The 17,931-nt window shown below is 41.0% G+C and overlaps 1 protein-coding gene across 2 annotated transcripts in view; it reads left to right on the top strand.

The window, feature by feature from the left end:
- Positions 1-17,931, top strand: part of Enosf1 (enolase superfamily member 1) — a 42,142-nt gene that overhangs the window by 14,955 nt on the left and 9,256 nt on the right. The window contains exons 4-14 of one of the 2 annotated variants that reach the window (XM_027398956.2): positions 255-341; positions 602-628; positions 1,882-1,954; positions 2,057-2,095; positions 2,520-2,602; positions 4,356-4,390; positions 7,070-7,157; positions 9,630-9,764; positions 15,156-15,197; positions 15,864-15,993; positions 16,276-16,375. In XM_027398956.2, the coding sequence (XP_027254757.1) occupies positions 255-341; positions 602-628; positions 1,882-1,954; positions 2,057-2,095; positions 2,520-2,602; positions 4,356-4,390; positions 7,070-7,157; positions 9,630-9,764; positions 15,156-15,197; positions 15,864-15,993; positions 16,276-16,375 (839 nt within the window). The remainder of the gene's footprint in view (positions 1-254; positions 342-601; positions 629-1,881; positions 1,955-2,056; positions 2,096-2,519; positions 2,603-4,355; positions 4,391-7,069; positions 7,158-9,629; positions 9,765-15,155; positions 15,198-15,863; positions 15,994-16,275; positions 16,376-17,931) is intronic. The other variant, XM_035441181.1, reaches the window with a different exon arrangement.

Here is a 17,931-nt window from a genome sequence, read left to right on the forward strand (position 1 = left end):
TTTCTGTGGGTCATAAACTGAGTTTCCACTGCTGCAAATTTTTTATTTGCTTGTTTTTGAGACAAGGTCTTTCTGTGTAACATAGGTTGGCCTTAAAGTCATGATCCTCTCACCTCAGCTTCCTGAGTTCTGTGAGTGGAGATTTGTGCTACCACACCTGGTTATCTTTAAATTCTTGGAGCATTTCCCTGGAGAAGACCCAGATATCTTTTCTCATCTAAGACAAGCACTGTTGTGCTCTGTTTCCCAACCAGCTTGGTCCAGAGAAAGGTGTAGTGCATCTGGCCACGGCAGCCATTCTGAATGCTGTGTGGGACCTGTGGGCAAAGCAGGAAGGAAAGGTAATGATTTCAGGGAACACCTGTGGGTCCACAACTCAAGAGGATACATGACTATAGTCAGAGATTTATTGGGTCAGGGCCAAGGAAAAGGGAGAAGGGACAACAAAGATAAAGACTCAGTTAGGGGTAGCAAGACTCACAGAGAGAATTGGGGATGGGGTGGGAAATGAGCCAGATTTATGGTGGCAGCAGTCACCATTAGTGAATTCACATCAGACAAAAAACGATTGTTTTACAAGTCTTTTCTTTTTTTAATCAAGCCTTTATGGAAGCTACTTGTGGACATGGTAAGTAGAGTTTTTAATATTATAGTTATTTCTAAAGGAAAAAATGTAGATTACTTGGTATTTTTGATAATCAGTAAGAATATTCAGGACTAGTCTATTGATCATTGATTATGAAATAAATGAGCAGAAAAAAATTAAATTTTTCCATTATGGGCATAAACCCAGGGTTAGGCAAGCACTCTACCACAAACTTATATTCCCAGCCCATAATACTTTCTTTTTGATAATTTGAAATGGCAGATAGCTGTGCTCATGCAGGCAAGCAAGTAAGTTCAAGTCCTGCCTTATTCTGAAGGGTCCTTTCAATGTCATACAAGTTCTCAGCTTAAGGAAATTATCTGAGCCATTAGGAGCTTCAGAATCAGTTTAAATATCAAATGAGAATACAACTCTATAAATTTTGAAAAGTTACATACTATTATTAAGATATCTTATGGCCACTTTCACTCTAAAAGCATGATCAGGTCATGGCAGTTTTTGCCATACAGTTCCATTGGGGCAGCAGCTTAATATTGAAATCCAAAGACATACAGCTGGCAGTTTTCTTTCTCAGATAACTATTTGTAGCAGGAATGAGCACCTGACTGCTAAGGAGGGTAAAAAAATAATTCTTTGTGCCAGTTAATGTGGAGGGACCTTCAGACCCAAGTAGATCTGATTTTCAGTACAGGCTTCATTAATAAGTAGCAGAGTGACCTTGCTCATGTCCTTATCACTGTGAGTGGCAGCTGACTCAGGTGATTTCTGAGTGCCCACAAAGAAAGGCCTATCTTAGAGTTTCTTTTGCTGTGAAGAGACACCATGACCATGGCAACACTTATAAAGGAAAACATTTAATTGAGCTGGCAACTTGCAGGTGCTACTCCAAGACTACCTTGATCATCTCATAGTTTAGTGAAACTTCAGTATGGCAGGTGGAACAGACTCAGAGAGGCGCTCAAAGCACTAATCTATTACTTGACTTTGTGCTGAATGTTCACCAGGTTCCAGGCCCTCTGGTCAAGGATCTAGGTTAATTGGAAATAACAAGGCAGTAGCAGGAAGTAAAAGTTAATACAGGCGGGTTGAGGGTTTGAGGGCTCATTAGGGGCAGCAATGAGTCTCTGAAATGTTCAATACTGAGGAATGACAGGACCAGACACACAAATCCCAAAGATCCCTTCCTGAAAAGGATAAACCCATGGGATCAGTGTAAGTATAGATAAATAATCTGCCTATGGATTGATCTGGGCCCTTTTCCTCCCATGCACCAGGATCCACAGATGCTGCTGTCCTGCATTGATTTCAGATACATCACTGACGTCTTGACAGAAAAGGATGCCTATGGTGAGTTATGTGTAAGCCTTGGTGCTTCTCAACAAGTGCACATAGCAGATGCAGAGTCTATTGTCTAAATGTGTTATTGATGCTCTTCTCATTATCCCCCAGAAATACTGAAGAAAGGTCAACTTGGTAAAAAAGAAAGAGGTATGTTGTGAGAAAATGTCCTTCCCTGTTTGTGCTATTGATATCTACTTTTGAACATCCATGTCTTCTGGGGTCCACATGGTACTTCCAGATACCCTTTCCTAAGCTTTAGACCCTTAGTAATACATGCAAATCTGGGTGAAGAGCCCATCCAATGTGACTTGGCTGCAGGCCTCATTTCAGCAACCATTCAAGGAGGTTTAGCTTTCATGTTGCACTGTGACATAGGGAACTTTGAGGAACAGGACATTCAGTGAATGTCCTTATTGTCTGAGTTTGACACATCAGGAAGTGTACTTGTGAGTGTATAAAGGACACCCAGGAGAACAACTGGATTCCCTGTGGGTAATAACTTAGCTCCAGACAATTATAAATCTGAAGTTTCCTGGAAAGTGTCAAATGTTATGAGAGCTGTGTTTTCCAGAAGAACAAATGCTGAGACATGGTTACCCTGCCTACACCACATCATGTGCCTGGTTGGGGTACTCAGACAGTACACTGAAGCAGGTAAGCTTTTAAACCCGTTTTTACAGACAAGCCAAAGCAGGAGAAGCAATCTAGTTCATGTATATTCACAGCACTACCGTCATACTTGGCTCTGATAATCAGATAAGTGGGAATACACACACATACACAGACACACACACCCAGAGAGAGAGAGAGAGAGAGAGAGAGAGAGAGAGAGAGAGACAGACAGACAGACAGACAGACAGACAGACAGACAGACAGAGACACACACACTGACCAGTCTCTTTGGACAAGAATTGGATGTCCTGTAATATAACTCTGTCTCCAAGGACTAATCTGTTTTACTCACCAATTAAGCAAGTCCAGATTGTCACCTGAGTTTCTGACCTATAGCAGCTAGAACACAGGTTTCTACAATATAACCCTTGTGTTTTATTATTCAATAGAATAGCTCAGAGAACCCTTGACTTACATTAACCAGTGTATTATAAAGGATGTAACTTAGGAAGATCCAGGTAGAGTGGATCCACAGAGCAAAGTATGTAGGGAGGCAGTATGGAATTTCCAAGCCTTCTTGGTGTGCTTCCAGGTACTACCACTTGTTCACTAACCCTGAAATTCCATGGACTCGGTCCTTCTGGACTTTTACAGAGGTTTTAGGGTAGGGCTAAAAGTTCCAACCCTTTAGTCATAGCTTGGTCCAATGGTAACGAGCTATGAAGGGACTGGATTTAGGGTCAAATTATTGGTATACAAAAGATACTATCACTAAGGAGATTGTGTGTTTTAGGAGCTGCATGCTAGGAAATGATATGGAAAGGTGGAGGGCAGAAGGGGCAAATGCCAAATGTATATTCCTTATGTTACTGTCTTTCTGAGAGAATTTACTGTTTCTCAGTAGCCTTACATGAGAGAAACTAAAGCCATTCATTCCGACTTAGTAAGTCACATGTTGGGTCTGGAAGATGATAACCTAGTTTTGATTCCATGCATGTATAGCCATGTAACACTATCAATTCACTTAACCATACTGAGCCTCAGTTTACTTTCCATGAAGTAGAAAAATAATACCCCATCTCTTATGGGACAGTTTTGAAGATTCTGATCAGCTAGTACATGGTCATCTATTATTCTTTCTTACCGTATTCCGTATTTTTTTTTTAAAACACAGGGCCTCACATGTCCTAGGCAGGCATGTAACTGATCTACACCCCTATCCCTACTTCCTCAACATATTGTGTTCACATAGAGCCAAGAAAAAGAAGAAAGGAAGAAGCAGGCTTCTGCCTTTTACTCCTCCATGTATTAGTTCTTTGTATTCCACAGAGAATCCTAGCTTTACAAAGAAGGACATCTACCCAGGCATTGATGGCGCAAGCCTTTAATCCCAGCACTTGGAAGGCAGAGGCAGGTAGATCTCTGTGAGTTCAAGACCAGCCTGGTCTATAAGAGCTAGTTTCAGGACTGCCTCCAAAGCCACAGAGAAACCCTGTCTTGAACCCCCCCCCAAAAAAAAAAAAACAGCTGTACTGCATCCTCCTTTCAGGAATGTTTATGACTATTAAAGGAATGGTTCCCATAGAGATAAGGAAAGAAAGCCACTTTACAACTAGAGTAATACTGTTGGTTAAACTGCTTCTATCTTTAAATAAAACATGCTTGTTCCTTTGGTTTATACTACAACCATAATGTTTGTGAAACCAAGATCAGAAACTACTGAAGTACCACCAGGCCAGGGGAACCTGGTGTGTTGTACCAATATGTAATGAGAGATGCCCTGCTTTCCTCACAGCTCTGTGCAGCAGCACTGAAAGACGGTTGGACCAGGTAAGTTATCAATGTAATGGTGGACTTGACCTTTCTGTTGAGCAACACTAAGAGGCTGAATATGTGAAAAGGAGCCAAAGATTATAAGTCACCAATAATGCCTGAAGCAACTAGACTATTGTGCCAGCACACAGACATTTCAACCTTGGTCAAGCATATTCTCTCTAAAGATGAGGTGTGAATCTACTTAGAATCCTAGAATATCACACATGGAAGAGTGATATTCTTTGGAAAACAACAGCTTCAATCACCTATCCAGTATACAAATCCATTCTTCTTCTTCTTCTTCTTCTTCTTCTTCTTCTTCTTCTTCTTCTTCTTCTTCTTCTTCTTCTTCTTCTTCTTCTTCTTCTTCTTCTTTTTTTTTTTTTGTGGTGCAACGGAGAGAATCCTCATATACATTAGAAAATGACTCCATTGCTGAACTCCAACTCCAACAAGGATCTTCATTTTAACAAGACCCCTTAGTTACTCCTCATTTGTGTGCCCAAATTTAAGAGACACTGAAATCTTGTCAATGCCTTAGTTAAACAGAGTGATAACATGAAGAAGGCAAGGAAATGGCTTTGGCATCCAATAGAATTAAAATAAATGCTTGCCTTTTCCCACCATCCCTTTTCAAGCACTCTGTGTTGATCCTAGGCAGATTTCTCAGCCTCTGAAATATATGTCCCCCCACCCTTGTTCCTTCTAAGAGTTACTATATTTGATGAGAATTAGCATAAGGGAATTTGGAGCAGATGTACAGTGAGTACCAGCCTGTCCCTAACCAAGAAGAGGCTATAGAGTTAACTCTAGGGGTCAGGAAGGCTCCAGAAAAACTTATGGACCTCAGCACAAAAATTTTACAGAGGCTATGGCCAGTTTCTCCAATATTCTCCAGTTCTACAAATCATATAACTGAAACTCCCACCTGGAGTAGAAGTATCTCTGGGTGCTTTTTCTGAGTAAGAGGAAACAAGACAGTGTATGTTCAACTTTTTAAAAAATATTTTTCTAACAGTGAAACCCTGTCTCAAAAAACCCAAAAAAGTTTTTAATTGAAATAAAATTACATCACTTTCTCTCCCTCCCTTTCCTACCAGCTACCCTCCTCCAAACCCCCACTCTTAAATTGGTAGTCTGGTTTTTCTGAATATCATTGGTTTTTGTTTTGCTTGGTTTTGGTTTTTCCACACAGTGTTTCTCTGTAGGTTTGGAGACTGTCCTGGAACTCTCTTTGAAGACCAGGCTAGCCTTGAACTCACAGAGATCCTCCTGCCTCTGCCTCCCGAGTGCTGGGATTAAAGGCGTTGTATATAATTGTTACATACATGTATTCTATGTGTGCATGTATGTATGTGTGTACACTATTATATGTAACTACAACTCTGCTGAGTTCATGTTTTGCTGGTAGTGATGTATATAATTTCAAGGCTCACCATTCTGCAACAGATAAGAATAATGTGAAGGGCTGATTCTCCTCCTAGTAGTCATTTGCTGTTTGTAGTTCTTTGTCTATGGGTGGGACCCTGCAACATTTTCCTCCACATTAAAATGTCTGTTGATATTGCCATTGTTCTGGTCTTGTTTAGGTGGTCATTTCTAGAAGAGACTTTCACAGTAGACTTTCTGGTATTCTTCCTCTTATAATCTCTGTCTCTTTTTCCAAGATGTTCCCTGAGCCATTGATGCAGGAGCTTTGATATATATTATTCTTTATGGTTTGGTTCCCAATGGTCTGTTCTCTGCATTGTGCCCAGTTGTGATTTATGTGATGGTCTTCATGTAAAGAGAGTCTCCTTTGAAGGTGGTTAGTAGTTACAATTATCCAGGAAAGGTGACTCCTCTACCTGTGTGATGCTTTTGTGAGCATCTACTACTCTGTAGACAGAGTAGTACTTTGCGGAGTAGAAGACCTGGGTTGTGTCTGCTGTGGCAACCTAAAGCTATTGTGGCTCCTAAGCATAGCCCTGGTGTTCACTAAACAGATGGTTGTGAGGGAAAAATTAGATACCAGTCCCTTGGGGTGATATTCTCTCCTCCAATAACAGTGCCAACATTGGCCCAAGCATACTCCAGCAGAACCAAAAGGAAAATCTATAGATGCTTATGTCTCAAGAACATAATTGGGTATTAAGGCAGATTGGGGGTCAGTAGGCTCCTTGTGAGTGAACAAATGTACCATGAAGGAGACCTCTACAGGATACTACAGACAATACTCTGTTTCTCCTCTCTGTGTGACCAAGTCCCTTTTCCTCCTTGGAACCCTGAACCATAAGGAATAGATCAGCCCTGCAGCCTTTTTTTCCAACTGTGCTCACTGGAGGCAAAACTGTGCAAATAACTAGCAAATGTCTGGGCTGTGTCAACCCCACTCACCTCTTCCATTTGGAGTAGGACCTGTTTCTTCTAACCTGTTTGGCATAGAAAAATTTGGGGGAGCTGTATTAGAGATGTAACTTCTCTTTCTGGTTCCTTAACTGTGAGTCAGCAGATAATTAAGAGTCATTGCTCTGAAACTGAACAAAGAAATGCAGTTTGCAGCATTATTGTTAAGTGGTTTGTTTAAAGTTTGACTGAAGAGCAGAGGTTACTAGAAAAATGTGGTCTGTGAATGATTCACAGAGAGTCACTTCTACAGAAAATCCGGATGTTCTTGCCAAGTTAGAGACCTACCTAAACTAAGTGAATTTGTAGGTTTAAAGTAAAAGTTGGGGCTGATCTGCAAGATGACATACGAAGATGCCGTCTCCTGAGGGACATGATTGGACCAGAGAAGACTTTGGTAAATATCTTCTCACACTATAATAACACATGGCAGCTTAATGCATTTTTTTTTTGGTATTGTGGATCTAACTCAGGGATGTGTCCATGTTAAATAAACACTTTACCACTGAAACCTAATACTCATTCCCAGCCTGAAGTCTTTTGTTTCAAGCAAAGATTAAGAACATGGAAATTTTCATAATTTACGGTGGTCTTGTGACAGGTGAATTCTTTTGAAAAGCTTTGGGATCTGATAAGTTTAAGTTTTCTAATTCTATAGAGCCAATTAAGTCCTATCAGTACAAGAGACTTTTTTGCTAATTATGAGTGAGCCTGAACCAGCAGTCTTCCATTGGTACCACCCTAGTGTGTCAATCATTAACCTCCCTTAAGCAGCTTGATAGGTTCCCAGCAGCCATTTTTTGAAGAAGTGTTGAAATTTTAGGTGAGATTAAACATAAGGATTTATCATTTTCATGTATTTTATGGCATAGTTTTTATTATACGTAAAATATTTTTTCTAAAAAAAAGCTACACAAAAAAGAAAGCTGCCATCATGATTTCATAAATTTTAACAAATAAGGCTTGTTTTGTGTGTTAAAATTAATTTTGGAATACTTGGTGTAAGATGAGAAGTCTCATTATTTATACATGAAATAGCACTGCTTTTGTTTCATGAAGTCATCCACATCCAAATAATTTATGATAAAATTGATCTTCAGCCTACCATACTGTGGTTCTCAGAGTATCCTGTGAGGAAGCTCTTACCACTTAAAGGATTTATTGAATCTCATGTCCTTGTCTGTCTTCTCCAAGTTTAATGAGGTTGATGGCAGAGGGGTGGGCCCTGTTTCAAGCTCTGCATAACAATCCCCTGGTATAGGGGGACACCGGAACCACGCCTCCTACGGGCTGGCTACAGGTGTGCATAACTTGGTCAGGGGATGTTCAGGATGACGCTGGGGAGTTTTTGTTGTTGTTTTGTTTTGTTTTAAGATCTTATTTATTATGTATACAGTCTTCTGCCTGCATGCCAGCAGAGGGCACCAGATCTCATTCAAGGTGGTTGTGAGCCACCATATGGTTGCTGGGAATTGAACTCAGGACCTCTGGAAGAACAGTCAGTGCTCTTAACCTCTGAGCCATCTCTCCAGCCCCCGCTGGGGAGTTCTTAAGGCGGCAGACACATGGAAGTTCTCTCTCTGGCCTCCCTAGCTTCCTGCCTCTGGGCATGCTCTGGCTTGCACTTGGCTGGTATTATTTGAATAAAGATATCTTAGCCTGCAACTTCTCGGTACACCCTGGCTTCCAGGTAAGATGATAGTGAGAAGAAAGCCAGAACCTAAAAAGTAAGGCCTGGACTTGAACTTACCACCAACTTAGCTTACTGGTTTCTCTATATGTCAATTTTCTTATTTGTAAAACAGGATAGTATGAGCTGCCTTGTGGGATTATAGTAAAAATTAAATGGAACAAAACTCAGTAAGTACCTAGTGGAACAGGAGTTTCATTAGTAGTTATTTATTAATAAGTCAGACACCTGGTGGGCAATAGTCAATAAAGGACTATTGAACAAGCTCAATGTTGACTATACATATGATTCAAAAGGTGACAGAAGGGGAACTGGTGAGATGGCTCAACAGTTAAAGTTATCTGCTGTCCACATTGTAGAAGGAAAAACCTGATCCGCACAAGTTGTCCTTTGACTTCCACACATGTGTATATACATGCATACACACCAGGGCGTACATACACACTCTACATAAGTAAAATAAGGAGCTAGAGAGATGGTTCAGTGATTAAGAGCATTTTTGCTGAGGTCTCAGATTCTGTTCCCAGCACCCAGATGACAGCTCAGAGGATCCTGACCCTTTCCCCTTCTCTAGGGGACAATGTTTGTCTCTTTTAGGGTCCTCCTTGTTTGCTAGTTTCTCTGGCAGTGTGGATTGTAGGCTAGTAATCCTTTACTCTATGTCTAAAATCCACATATGAGTGAGTACATATCATGTTTGTCTTTTTGTGATTGGGTTACCTCACTCAGAATGGTTTCTTCGAGTTCCAGATGACAGCTTATATCCAGCTGCAACTCCAGTTCCAGTGGATCTGATGACCTCTTCTGGCTTCTGGCACTAGACACATAATGTACATGGTGCACGTTATAGCAAAACACTCATATGCTTAAAATAAAGAGCTCAGTGGATCCAACTCAAAGGTCATTGAGCACATCTCATAACCCAGCCCAGGGCACTTGTATACATCACAACAGTTCTGTGAACAGTTCACATCTCCTACTGTATATATGGCTAATATCTGAAGCCAGATCTCTAATCCCAATGGTTGCACTTTGGATCCTTTTTTGAAGCCTCTGGGATAGAATTTAGCAGGAAAACAATGCCAGAGTAGTCTTCCTAAGCAGCAGGTTGCATTAAATGATTGCATCTCCTTCCTGGGGCCCCAACCCTACAGAGAATTGAGGGGTCTGTCCTTGCAGATGATGGATGCCAACCAGTGTTGGGATGTGCCTGAGGCAGTGGAGTGGATGGCAAAACTGGCTGAATTCAAGCCATTGTGGATTGAGGAGCCCACATCCCCTGATGACATCCTGGGACATGCAGCTATTTCCAAGGTAATAAAGCTGCTGCTTCTGCCATCTCAGTCATTTACTGTTTTGTTTAGTGTTCTCAAGGGGTCATAACAGATCCTAAATTTCTCATGCCATAGTCCCTCATGCAAATTAAACACCATGTTTGCAACAAAAATAGAAAAATTCCTCTTGCAAGTGAGGAGCTATGTTTGCAATAATCACAAGCCTTCTTCTGGGCCATAGGGAAGTGTTCCCCTCCTATCTTTGGTTAAAAAAAGGGGGGGGGGCTTCAGGATCATCTATTTCATCAAGGTGTATCTCACTTAGAATGTTTCCTTCTAATGCTGGTGCTGACTGAATGGAATATATTTTCAGCCATGCTTATAGTGATCCTATTAAGCTGCTAGTGTGTCTTCAAAATGATTTCCCACAACATCCAGAATGCTAGCTGTTTGACTCACCAGGGTACCAGAAAAGTGTTTAAATGCTGACAGATAGGGAGTCAGATTGCCTCCCCTCTAACAGCTTAGCCTATTTGAAGAAAAAATAAAAAGATTCAAAGAGAAATGTATACAATGAAGGTTTATCATTACCATTAGTAGTGATTTAATAGTATTATAATGTTTAACTCCTGTTCCAGTGTTCCAGAAACAGGTGGGTCTCTCTAAGCTGCCTTCATATTTGGTAGACTAGGTAAGTTGAACATATTTTCTGCTTATGATCTTTCCATTAACAATGCATTTTTGAGGATTCTATCAAGCTAAGTAGCACCTGTATTTTATTTGTCAGGAGTGAAACATAAAGTATAGATTTTCTCCAGAGGACTCAAAAGACCAGGTCTCTAAACAAGAGATTGCCTGACTGTTTTCTTTTTTCTTTTTCTTTTTTTTTTTTTCACCGTTCAAGGTTTATTTGGTATTTTCATTGGCATGACACTTGGGTAGTTGGTTGCATCATCCATATGCAGATCTTATTTCTTATACAATATTTCAGAGTACACTACAGAAACATAATACACAAAATAATATTCTTTAGAACAGTTATGCACAAGATATGCATGATGGACTTACACACTGGTGCCAGGTTGTGACTAACTGGGAACTCATTGGCCTAGGCAAGTTTGGTGAAGGGTGCAGAGCATAGACACAGGCTCACGGCTAATTGAAGCCTGCAGACAATTGGCAGTGTGTTTTGGAGACAGTGGGACTGTCACACCAACCGGTTCACCGCTACACAAGTACCACTTAGCATCAGGGTAGAGCTGTGGGAAGTGAGGATTTCTCCAGGCTACCTTAACACAACCACACTAACCACAGCTCAGATGAGTAGATAGATGTGTGTGGTCTCCATAGAAACCATGCAGCCTGGACTGTGAAGCATTAGGGTATCTGAGGACTTCAGAACTGCAACTCTTTCTGGGTCCCCCAGAGCGTATCTGCACTCTTCTTCAAGCGGGCCTCCTCTTCAGAAGTTAGAGTCACCTTCACAACATCTGAGATTCCATTTTGTCCCAGGACACAAGAGACACTGAGGAAGACATCATCCTGGATTCCATAGAGACCCTTAATCATGGTAGAATGGGATGCACCCGCCTAAGATTCTTCATTATGCTCTGGGCCAAGTCAGCCACAGACAGGCCAATGGCCCAGGATGTATAACCCTTCAGTTTGTTCACCTCATAGGCACTGTCAACCACCTGCTTGTGAACCTCCTTCCACTGCTCCTTGTCGGCATCAGTGCCCAACTCTGTATTCAGACCTTGAGCTTTAAGCCTGTCCCTCCCCCTGGGTACAGGTTTGGCCAGTATCTGCCTATAGTATTCTTGTACATTGTATATTATTACTTTGACTCCTATTCAACTTCTGCCCTTTAAGGAACATTTTCTCTCTGGGATGAGTCTGTGTCTTAGTTACTTTTCTATTGCTGTGTCAAAACACCATGATGAAGGAAACTAACGGAAGGAAGGGTTTATTTGGAATTATGGTTCCAGAGGGATAGAGAGTCCATCATGGCAGGGAAGCATGGCAGCAAGCAGTTGACATGGCATCTAGAGCAGAAGCTGAGGGCTTGTATCTCAAACCATAAAAGACAAGTGGCTTTGAAATCCCAAAACCTGCCCCCAGTGACATACTTCCTCCAGCAAGGCCACACCTCCTAAGCCTACCCAAATAATGCTACCAATTGGGTACCAAGTATTCAAGCATCTAAACTTAATGTGGGACATAGAAACCAACACACTTTGCATATCTATATTTTCTCATTCTGTGGTTTTATCTTTTAAGTGTACACAGGAGCTAGAGAAATGGCTCAGCAGGAGATTGTTGCTACCAAATCAGAAAACCTAAGTTCAGTCACCAGGACCCCCATGGTAGAAGAGGAAAACTGACTCCTACATGTTGTCCTCTGATCTCCACTGTGACACACACACAATTAATTAACTTAATTAAATGAATTAAACTTTAAAATAAATTTAGAGAGTAAAAGAAAAAAGTTTAAAACAAAATATAACTGATGGGGAGGAATCTTTCTTTGTCTTCCTTTCTCTCTTCTTTCCTTCCTTCCTTCTTTCCTTTTTTCCCATTATGTGGATTGCCTCTTCACTAGATTGTTTCTTTAGTTATACATAAGTTTTTAGTTTTATGAAGTCCCATTTGTCAATTGTTGGTCTCAATTCCCAGGCAAATGGAGTCCTATTTAGAAAGTTCTTTTTTGTACTTATGTCCTGTAGGGTACTGCTTATGTTTTCTTCTAGCAATTTCAGTGTTTTCTGGTTTAATATTTGGGTCTTTAATTTATTTGGAGATACTTTTATGCAAGGTAATAGATAGGGGTCTAACTTCATTCTTCTGTATATGAGCATCCAGTTTTCCCAGAACTCTTTGCTGTTTTTTTCTCCATTTTATGTTTTGACATCTTCGTTGAATAATACATGGTTATAGTTTTAAGTTCTGATGTTCAACTATTCAGTTTGTTCCATTGGTCTGTATGTCTATTTTTGCACCCAAACACTATTCTTTCTATTACTGTGGCTCTAGTGTATCTTGGTGTATAGAACGTTAATCCCTCCAGCATTGCTCTTTTTACTTAAGATTGTTATCCCTATCTGGGGTATTTTGTGATTCCATATGGATTTTAGGATTTTTTTTCTATTTCTGTGAAGAATAAGATCAGAGTTTTGATTGGGATTGAAACTCTTAGTTTAGAAACAGGGTTTCCTCACTTTATAGCTAGGTTGATCTCAAACTTTTGATCCTCCCACTTATCTCCATAGTGATGACATTATAGTTGTTTACCACTATGCCTGGCTTCTTAGGGTTTTTTTTTTTTTTGGCTGTTATTACAACTACTCATTCATTGTGTGTGTGTGTGTGTGTGTGTGTGTGTGTGTGTGTGTGTGTGTGTGTGTGTGTGTGTGTGTGTGTATGTATGTATTATGTATGTATTATGTATGTATGTAAGTCAGAGGACAATTTGTGGGAGTTGATTCTCTCCATCTTGTGGATCACAGGAATTAAACTCGGGTTGTCACCTCTGCCACTTAGAGTGTTCTTGGATACTTTTCTGAGCTTTGACTGATGTACCAGGCTTTTCCATTTGGGCCAACAACCAGCTCCCATATCATGACATGAAGACTTCATATTAGCCATGAAATCTCATCCTACTTTAGGCTCATTTCTGGCTAGCTCTTTTTAACTTAAATTAACCTGTTTCTCTTTATCTACCTTTTGCCTCTGGGCTTTTTACTTTTCTTTCCTTCATATTACTTTCACTGTTTCTTGTATCTGGTTGGTTGGCAGGTGCCTGCCTAGCCCTGGGCATCTCCCTCTCTTTCTCTATTGTTCTCGCCTCTCCTCTCTCTTAAGCCTAGATTTTTCCTCCTACCTATTATCTCTACCTGCCAGCTCTGCCTATCCTTTCTCTGCTCAGCTATTGGCTGTTCAGCTCTTTATTGGACCAATTAGGTGCTTTAGGCAGGTAAAGTGAAACAAATGCAACGCATCTTTACATAATTAAACAAATGCAGCATAAACAGAAGTAACACATCCTTACACAAAGTAATATTCTGCAGCATAAACAAATGTAACACATCTTTGCCCAGTTAAAATAATAATCCACAACAGACTCACCAAGATTTTCCTTGAACAGTGGAGGCTGTTCCCTCAGGAGGCCCTAAGAATGGAATAAATGAGATGAGGCAGGGCAGCTTTCTAAATGGCAGATCCAGATAGAGACCAGAAGAGATACCAAGGGAATGCTGCCTACCAGGAAGTATCAGAAGCCAGTGCTGGGAGCCAGATGATGGAATTCATTGTTTGGAGGATGCAGCTGATCAGAAGGAATCACTGTGGGCTCTTAAAGGAGAGAATGACATAGTGACAGACAATTCTCAAATTCAAGAAGTGGGAATTATGAGCATGAGAAGATAACTTAGAAACTACGTTGAAACTGAGACCTTCTACAATGAGGAAACCAGATGTATATGGTTCTTGGATGTCTTGTTCGAGTCAACACATCCAGTTAGACACAGCACAAAAGTAGTGATGTTTGGAACAACTGGCTTTTAATTAAAGGCTGTTTCTGCTACTGAAACAGACATCTAATGATTCAGATGTCTCCTCCAACTATAGAATCATCTAAAACTCAAATCCTACTCTATACTTTCCATCTTTGTGGTCTGGGGAGAGTTCATACCTGAATGCCTGTTTCTTCATCTGCAAATTAGGGACACTGAGAGCTCCTTTTTCTCACAGAGAAATCATTTATGCTAAGAATCATTTATGCCAAGATGCCTGGGGAAGGGATCTGTGGAGTTGGGAAATAGCCTGTAGCCCAGGTGGTAGGTGAAGAAACTGTTCAGGGCCAGGCAAGAGGAATAGAGAGTGCAATGCCATATCCAAGTGAACACCTCAGCACTTTATTAAATGACAGAGGGGTCTACCAGGTAAACAGTGGTCTTAGTGTTCTCTATAAAGGCAGGCCACCACAGAGCTGGATGGGAGGGTTTGGGAATTCATGAGCAAGAGAGTTTAAAGTCATCACTCCACATGGTTATTAGGGATATAATAAGAAAATAAATCAAGCAGTGATCCATGAAAAGCAGAGGCCAGAGACCCATGGCTCCACAAGAACACATTACTTAGTGGCCCTGTCCTCTCCTCAGGCCCTGGAGCACGTAGTACTGCAGAAGGAACTCTGCAGATCCACATCCAGGAAGGGAGCAGTGGCTATATGTGAGCAGCCCTGTTTTTTATGCCCTGTGGGTACACAGCTCTCCTCCACACACACACACTGCTGTGGACATACTTCTGCCAAGCTTTAAACTTCATATGGTTCAACAGCAGGGATGTTTCCTTCAGCTCTAAAAATATTTTTAAACATTCATAGTTGCAGTTCAAACATTGGAAAATAACACAAGGCTGCCTTATTTTGCAGGCATTGGCCCCATTAGGAATTGGCGTTGCCACAGGAGAACAGGTGAGTGATATGTCCTTGGTATTACCTCACTGACTACTTGTACAGAGGACACAGTCATGTTGCATTATAAGTTGGGAAATTTTTATCATCATAAAAATTAGTGGTTCATTAGAATACAATGTTTTGTAAATTTTTCCATAATTCATGGACTCAGGTCAGTGTTCTTTTTTTTTTCTCTCTCTCTAAACAATTACTCAGAATTAACAAGGATAAAGGATAACATTGTCAGGGCATACAGTGACTTTAAGAACATCAGCATCCAAATAGACGCTGTTCTCTTCTTGTGCTGATAAACTAAGCACTAGTCCTGCCTACACCTGCTGCAGTCAGCCCAAAGGCAGAACAGAGTAAGGAACAGGTTTTCAGTCTCCCCCAAAATGAACAATACCACCCTGACACTCTGCCATTTTGTCATTGTGCCATCTGTTTGTAGCTGTCACTGTATTCCATCCTGGTGCTTCATTCAGTTTCCCACTTTCTAGGGGATACAACAGTAATCCCTTTACAAATGGAGAGCTGAAGAAAGAAATATAGTCCAGGCTTCCTGAAGACTAGTAATGAGTAACAGCTGGTGTGGAATCATGGTAGTGCCAAGCTTAGGGATCGTGAGAACGAAGGCTGATTCTTCTGTTGGTATTATATTGAAATATTTAATTCTATTTCCAGTGCCACAATAGAGTGATATTTAAGCAACTCCTACAAGCAAATGCCCTGCAGTTTCTCCAGATTGACAGCTGCAGACTAGGCAGTGTCAATGAAAATCTCTCAGTATTACTGATGGCGAAAAAGTTTGGAAGTAAGGGTAATGTGGAGGTTGTGGGCCACATCTCCACTCTGCTCCCACCAAAGGCCATGCTCCCTTTGCTGTCCTTTGCAACTCATAGGTCTGTAGTTTGCCTTTTCTCTAAATCTTATTTATCCCTTATCAGTGAGTCTTGGCTGATTTCCCTCCTAGTATTTCATCCTTAAATATTTAAAAAAATATATTGAATTGTCTGTAGACACTAACAAAACCCATGGACTCACTCTCCCTCTTCTCTGCTTTCTTTTGCATTAAATTGAAATACCTTCCTTCTAGTCCCTGTTTGCCCCCATGCTGGTGGAGTTGGACTTTGTGAACTGGTACAGCACTTGATTATATTTGACTACATATCAGTCTCTGCCAGTCTTCAAAACAGGTCAGTAACATGGCATTAACGCCTCTCTTACTGAGGTAATATCCCTTGATCAAACAGCTCTTTGAAAATTTTTTCAGGGCAGAGATACTCTGAACCCTGTACACAGTTACAAACATCTAGAATATGTTTAAAATACCACTTCCAGATTGATATTGTTCACTTTTTTGTTTTAATTTTTTCCATTTACTTTTATTTTATGAATATGGGTGCTTAGGCTGCATGTATGCCTGTGCACATGTATGCAGTGCCCAAGGAGGTCAGAAAAGGGCACTGGGCCCCTTGGACCTGTAATTACAGATAGTCATGAGCTGCCATGTGAGTTCCAGGAATTAAACCTGGGCCCTCTAGAAGAGCAGCCAGTGCTCTTCACAGCTAAACCGTCTCTCTAGCCCCAATAGGATTTTAAGTTAGAGGAGTCTCCTTCCAGTCATTTGCACTTATATGGATTTGCTTGTTATACTTTGTCTGCTAAAGCTAAGCATATTACAGAAACCTCACTAAAGTTAAATTGTGAGATCAAATGTGAGAACCTACATGGGAAAGGCAAACACCAAATTCAGGACTGTGAGAAAGAAATGGATGCCAAGGCACATGGAGGCCGGGGCGGGGTGGGGGATGTCCAGTTAGAATTGAAATGGTTTATTTAGCTGTCTATTAAGTAAACAATACTTCCTTTTAAATCTGCCTAAACTAGTTTATTCTTGAAAGAACACTCAGTTTAAGGGGAGGAAACTAGGACCTACTTACCCTAGAGCTGTTCATACCTAATGTCGCAGGAATCTTGACAATGAAGGGTAGGTCATTATTCTTTTCTTAATACCATCCAGACTGATGATAGTTTGAAAGCATCCTTCCTAAGTTGTTTTACATTCATTTTCTCATTTCAGTTCTTGTCTTTATGAGAGTCCCTCAGGTCCTAGGGGATGAAAGAGTCACCTAAGCACTTCAGTGCAGTATCCCTAGTGTGAAACACCTCAAAGCAGTGTGATGCTTCATACAGGATTTGCAATTCAGAACTGCCTATATAAAACTGCCACCAGATACCAACACCAGGTGTTGACATCTTAAGCCCCCATATTTATTATTCTCTCTGCATTTTTTGAGACTCAACTGTCTCTCCCGTGTAGCTGGATCTTTATCTGCACCCTGTTTCTTACAGAGAAGACAGGAACCATGAGCTTTTCTTTTTTTTTTTTAATTTTATTTTATTTTATTAGTTCTAGTTAGGGAACAAGCTTATTTCAAGTCCCTTCTCCCTCTCCCTCCCCTCACCCCCAAACTTTCTCCCCCACCCCCAGCCCACCCCCCAACCCCATCCACCCACTACTCCCCAGGCAGGGTAGGGCCCTCAACGGGAGCTCAGCAAAGTCCACCAAGTCTTCCTATGCTGATCCTGGGCCCTTCCCCATGTGTCCAGGGCCAGAGTGTAACCCTTCATATGGGATGGGCTCTCAAAGTCCCTTCTTGCACCAGGGAAAAATACTAATCCACTACCAGAGGCTCCCTGGAGTGCAGAGGCCTCCTTATTGACATCCATGTTCTGGGGTCTGGATCAG

This window comes from Cricetulus griseus, chromosome 2 (assembly GCF_003668045.3).
Source record: "Cricetulus griseus strain 17A/GY chromosome 2, alternate assembly CriGri-PICRH-1.0, whole genome shotgun sequence".
In the NCBI taxonomy this organism is placed as follows: domain Eukaryota; kingdom Metazoa; phylum Chordata; class Mammalia; order Rodentia; family Cricetidae; genus Cricetulus; species Cricetulus griseus.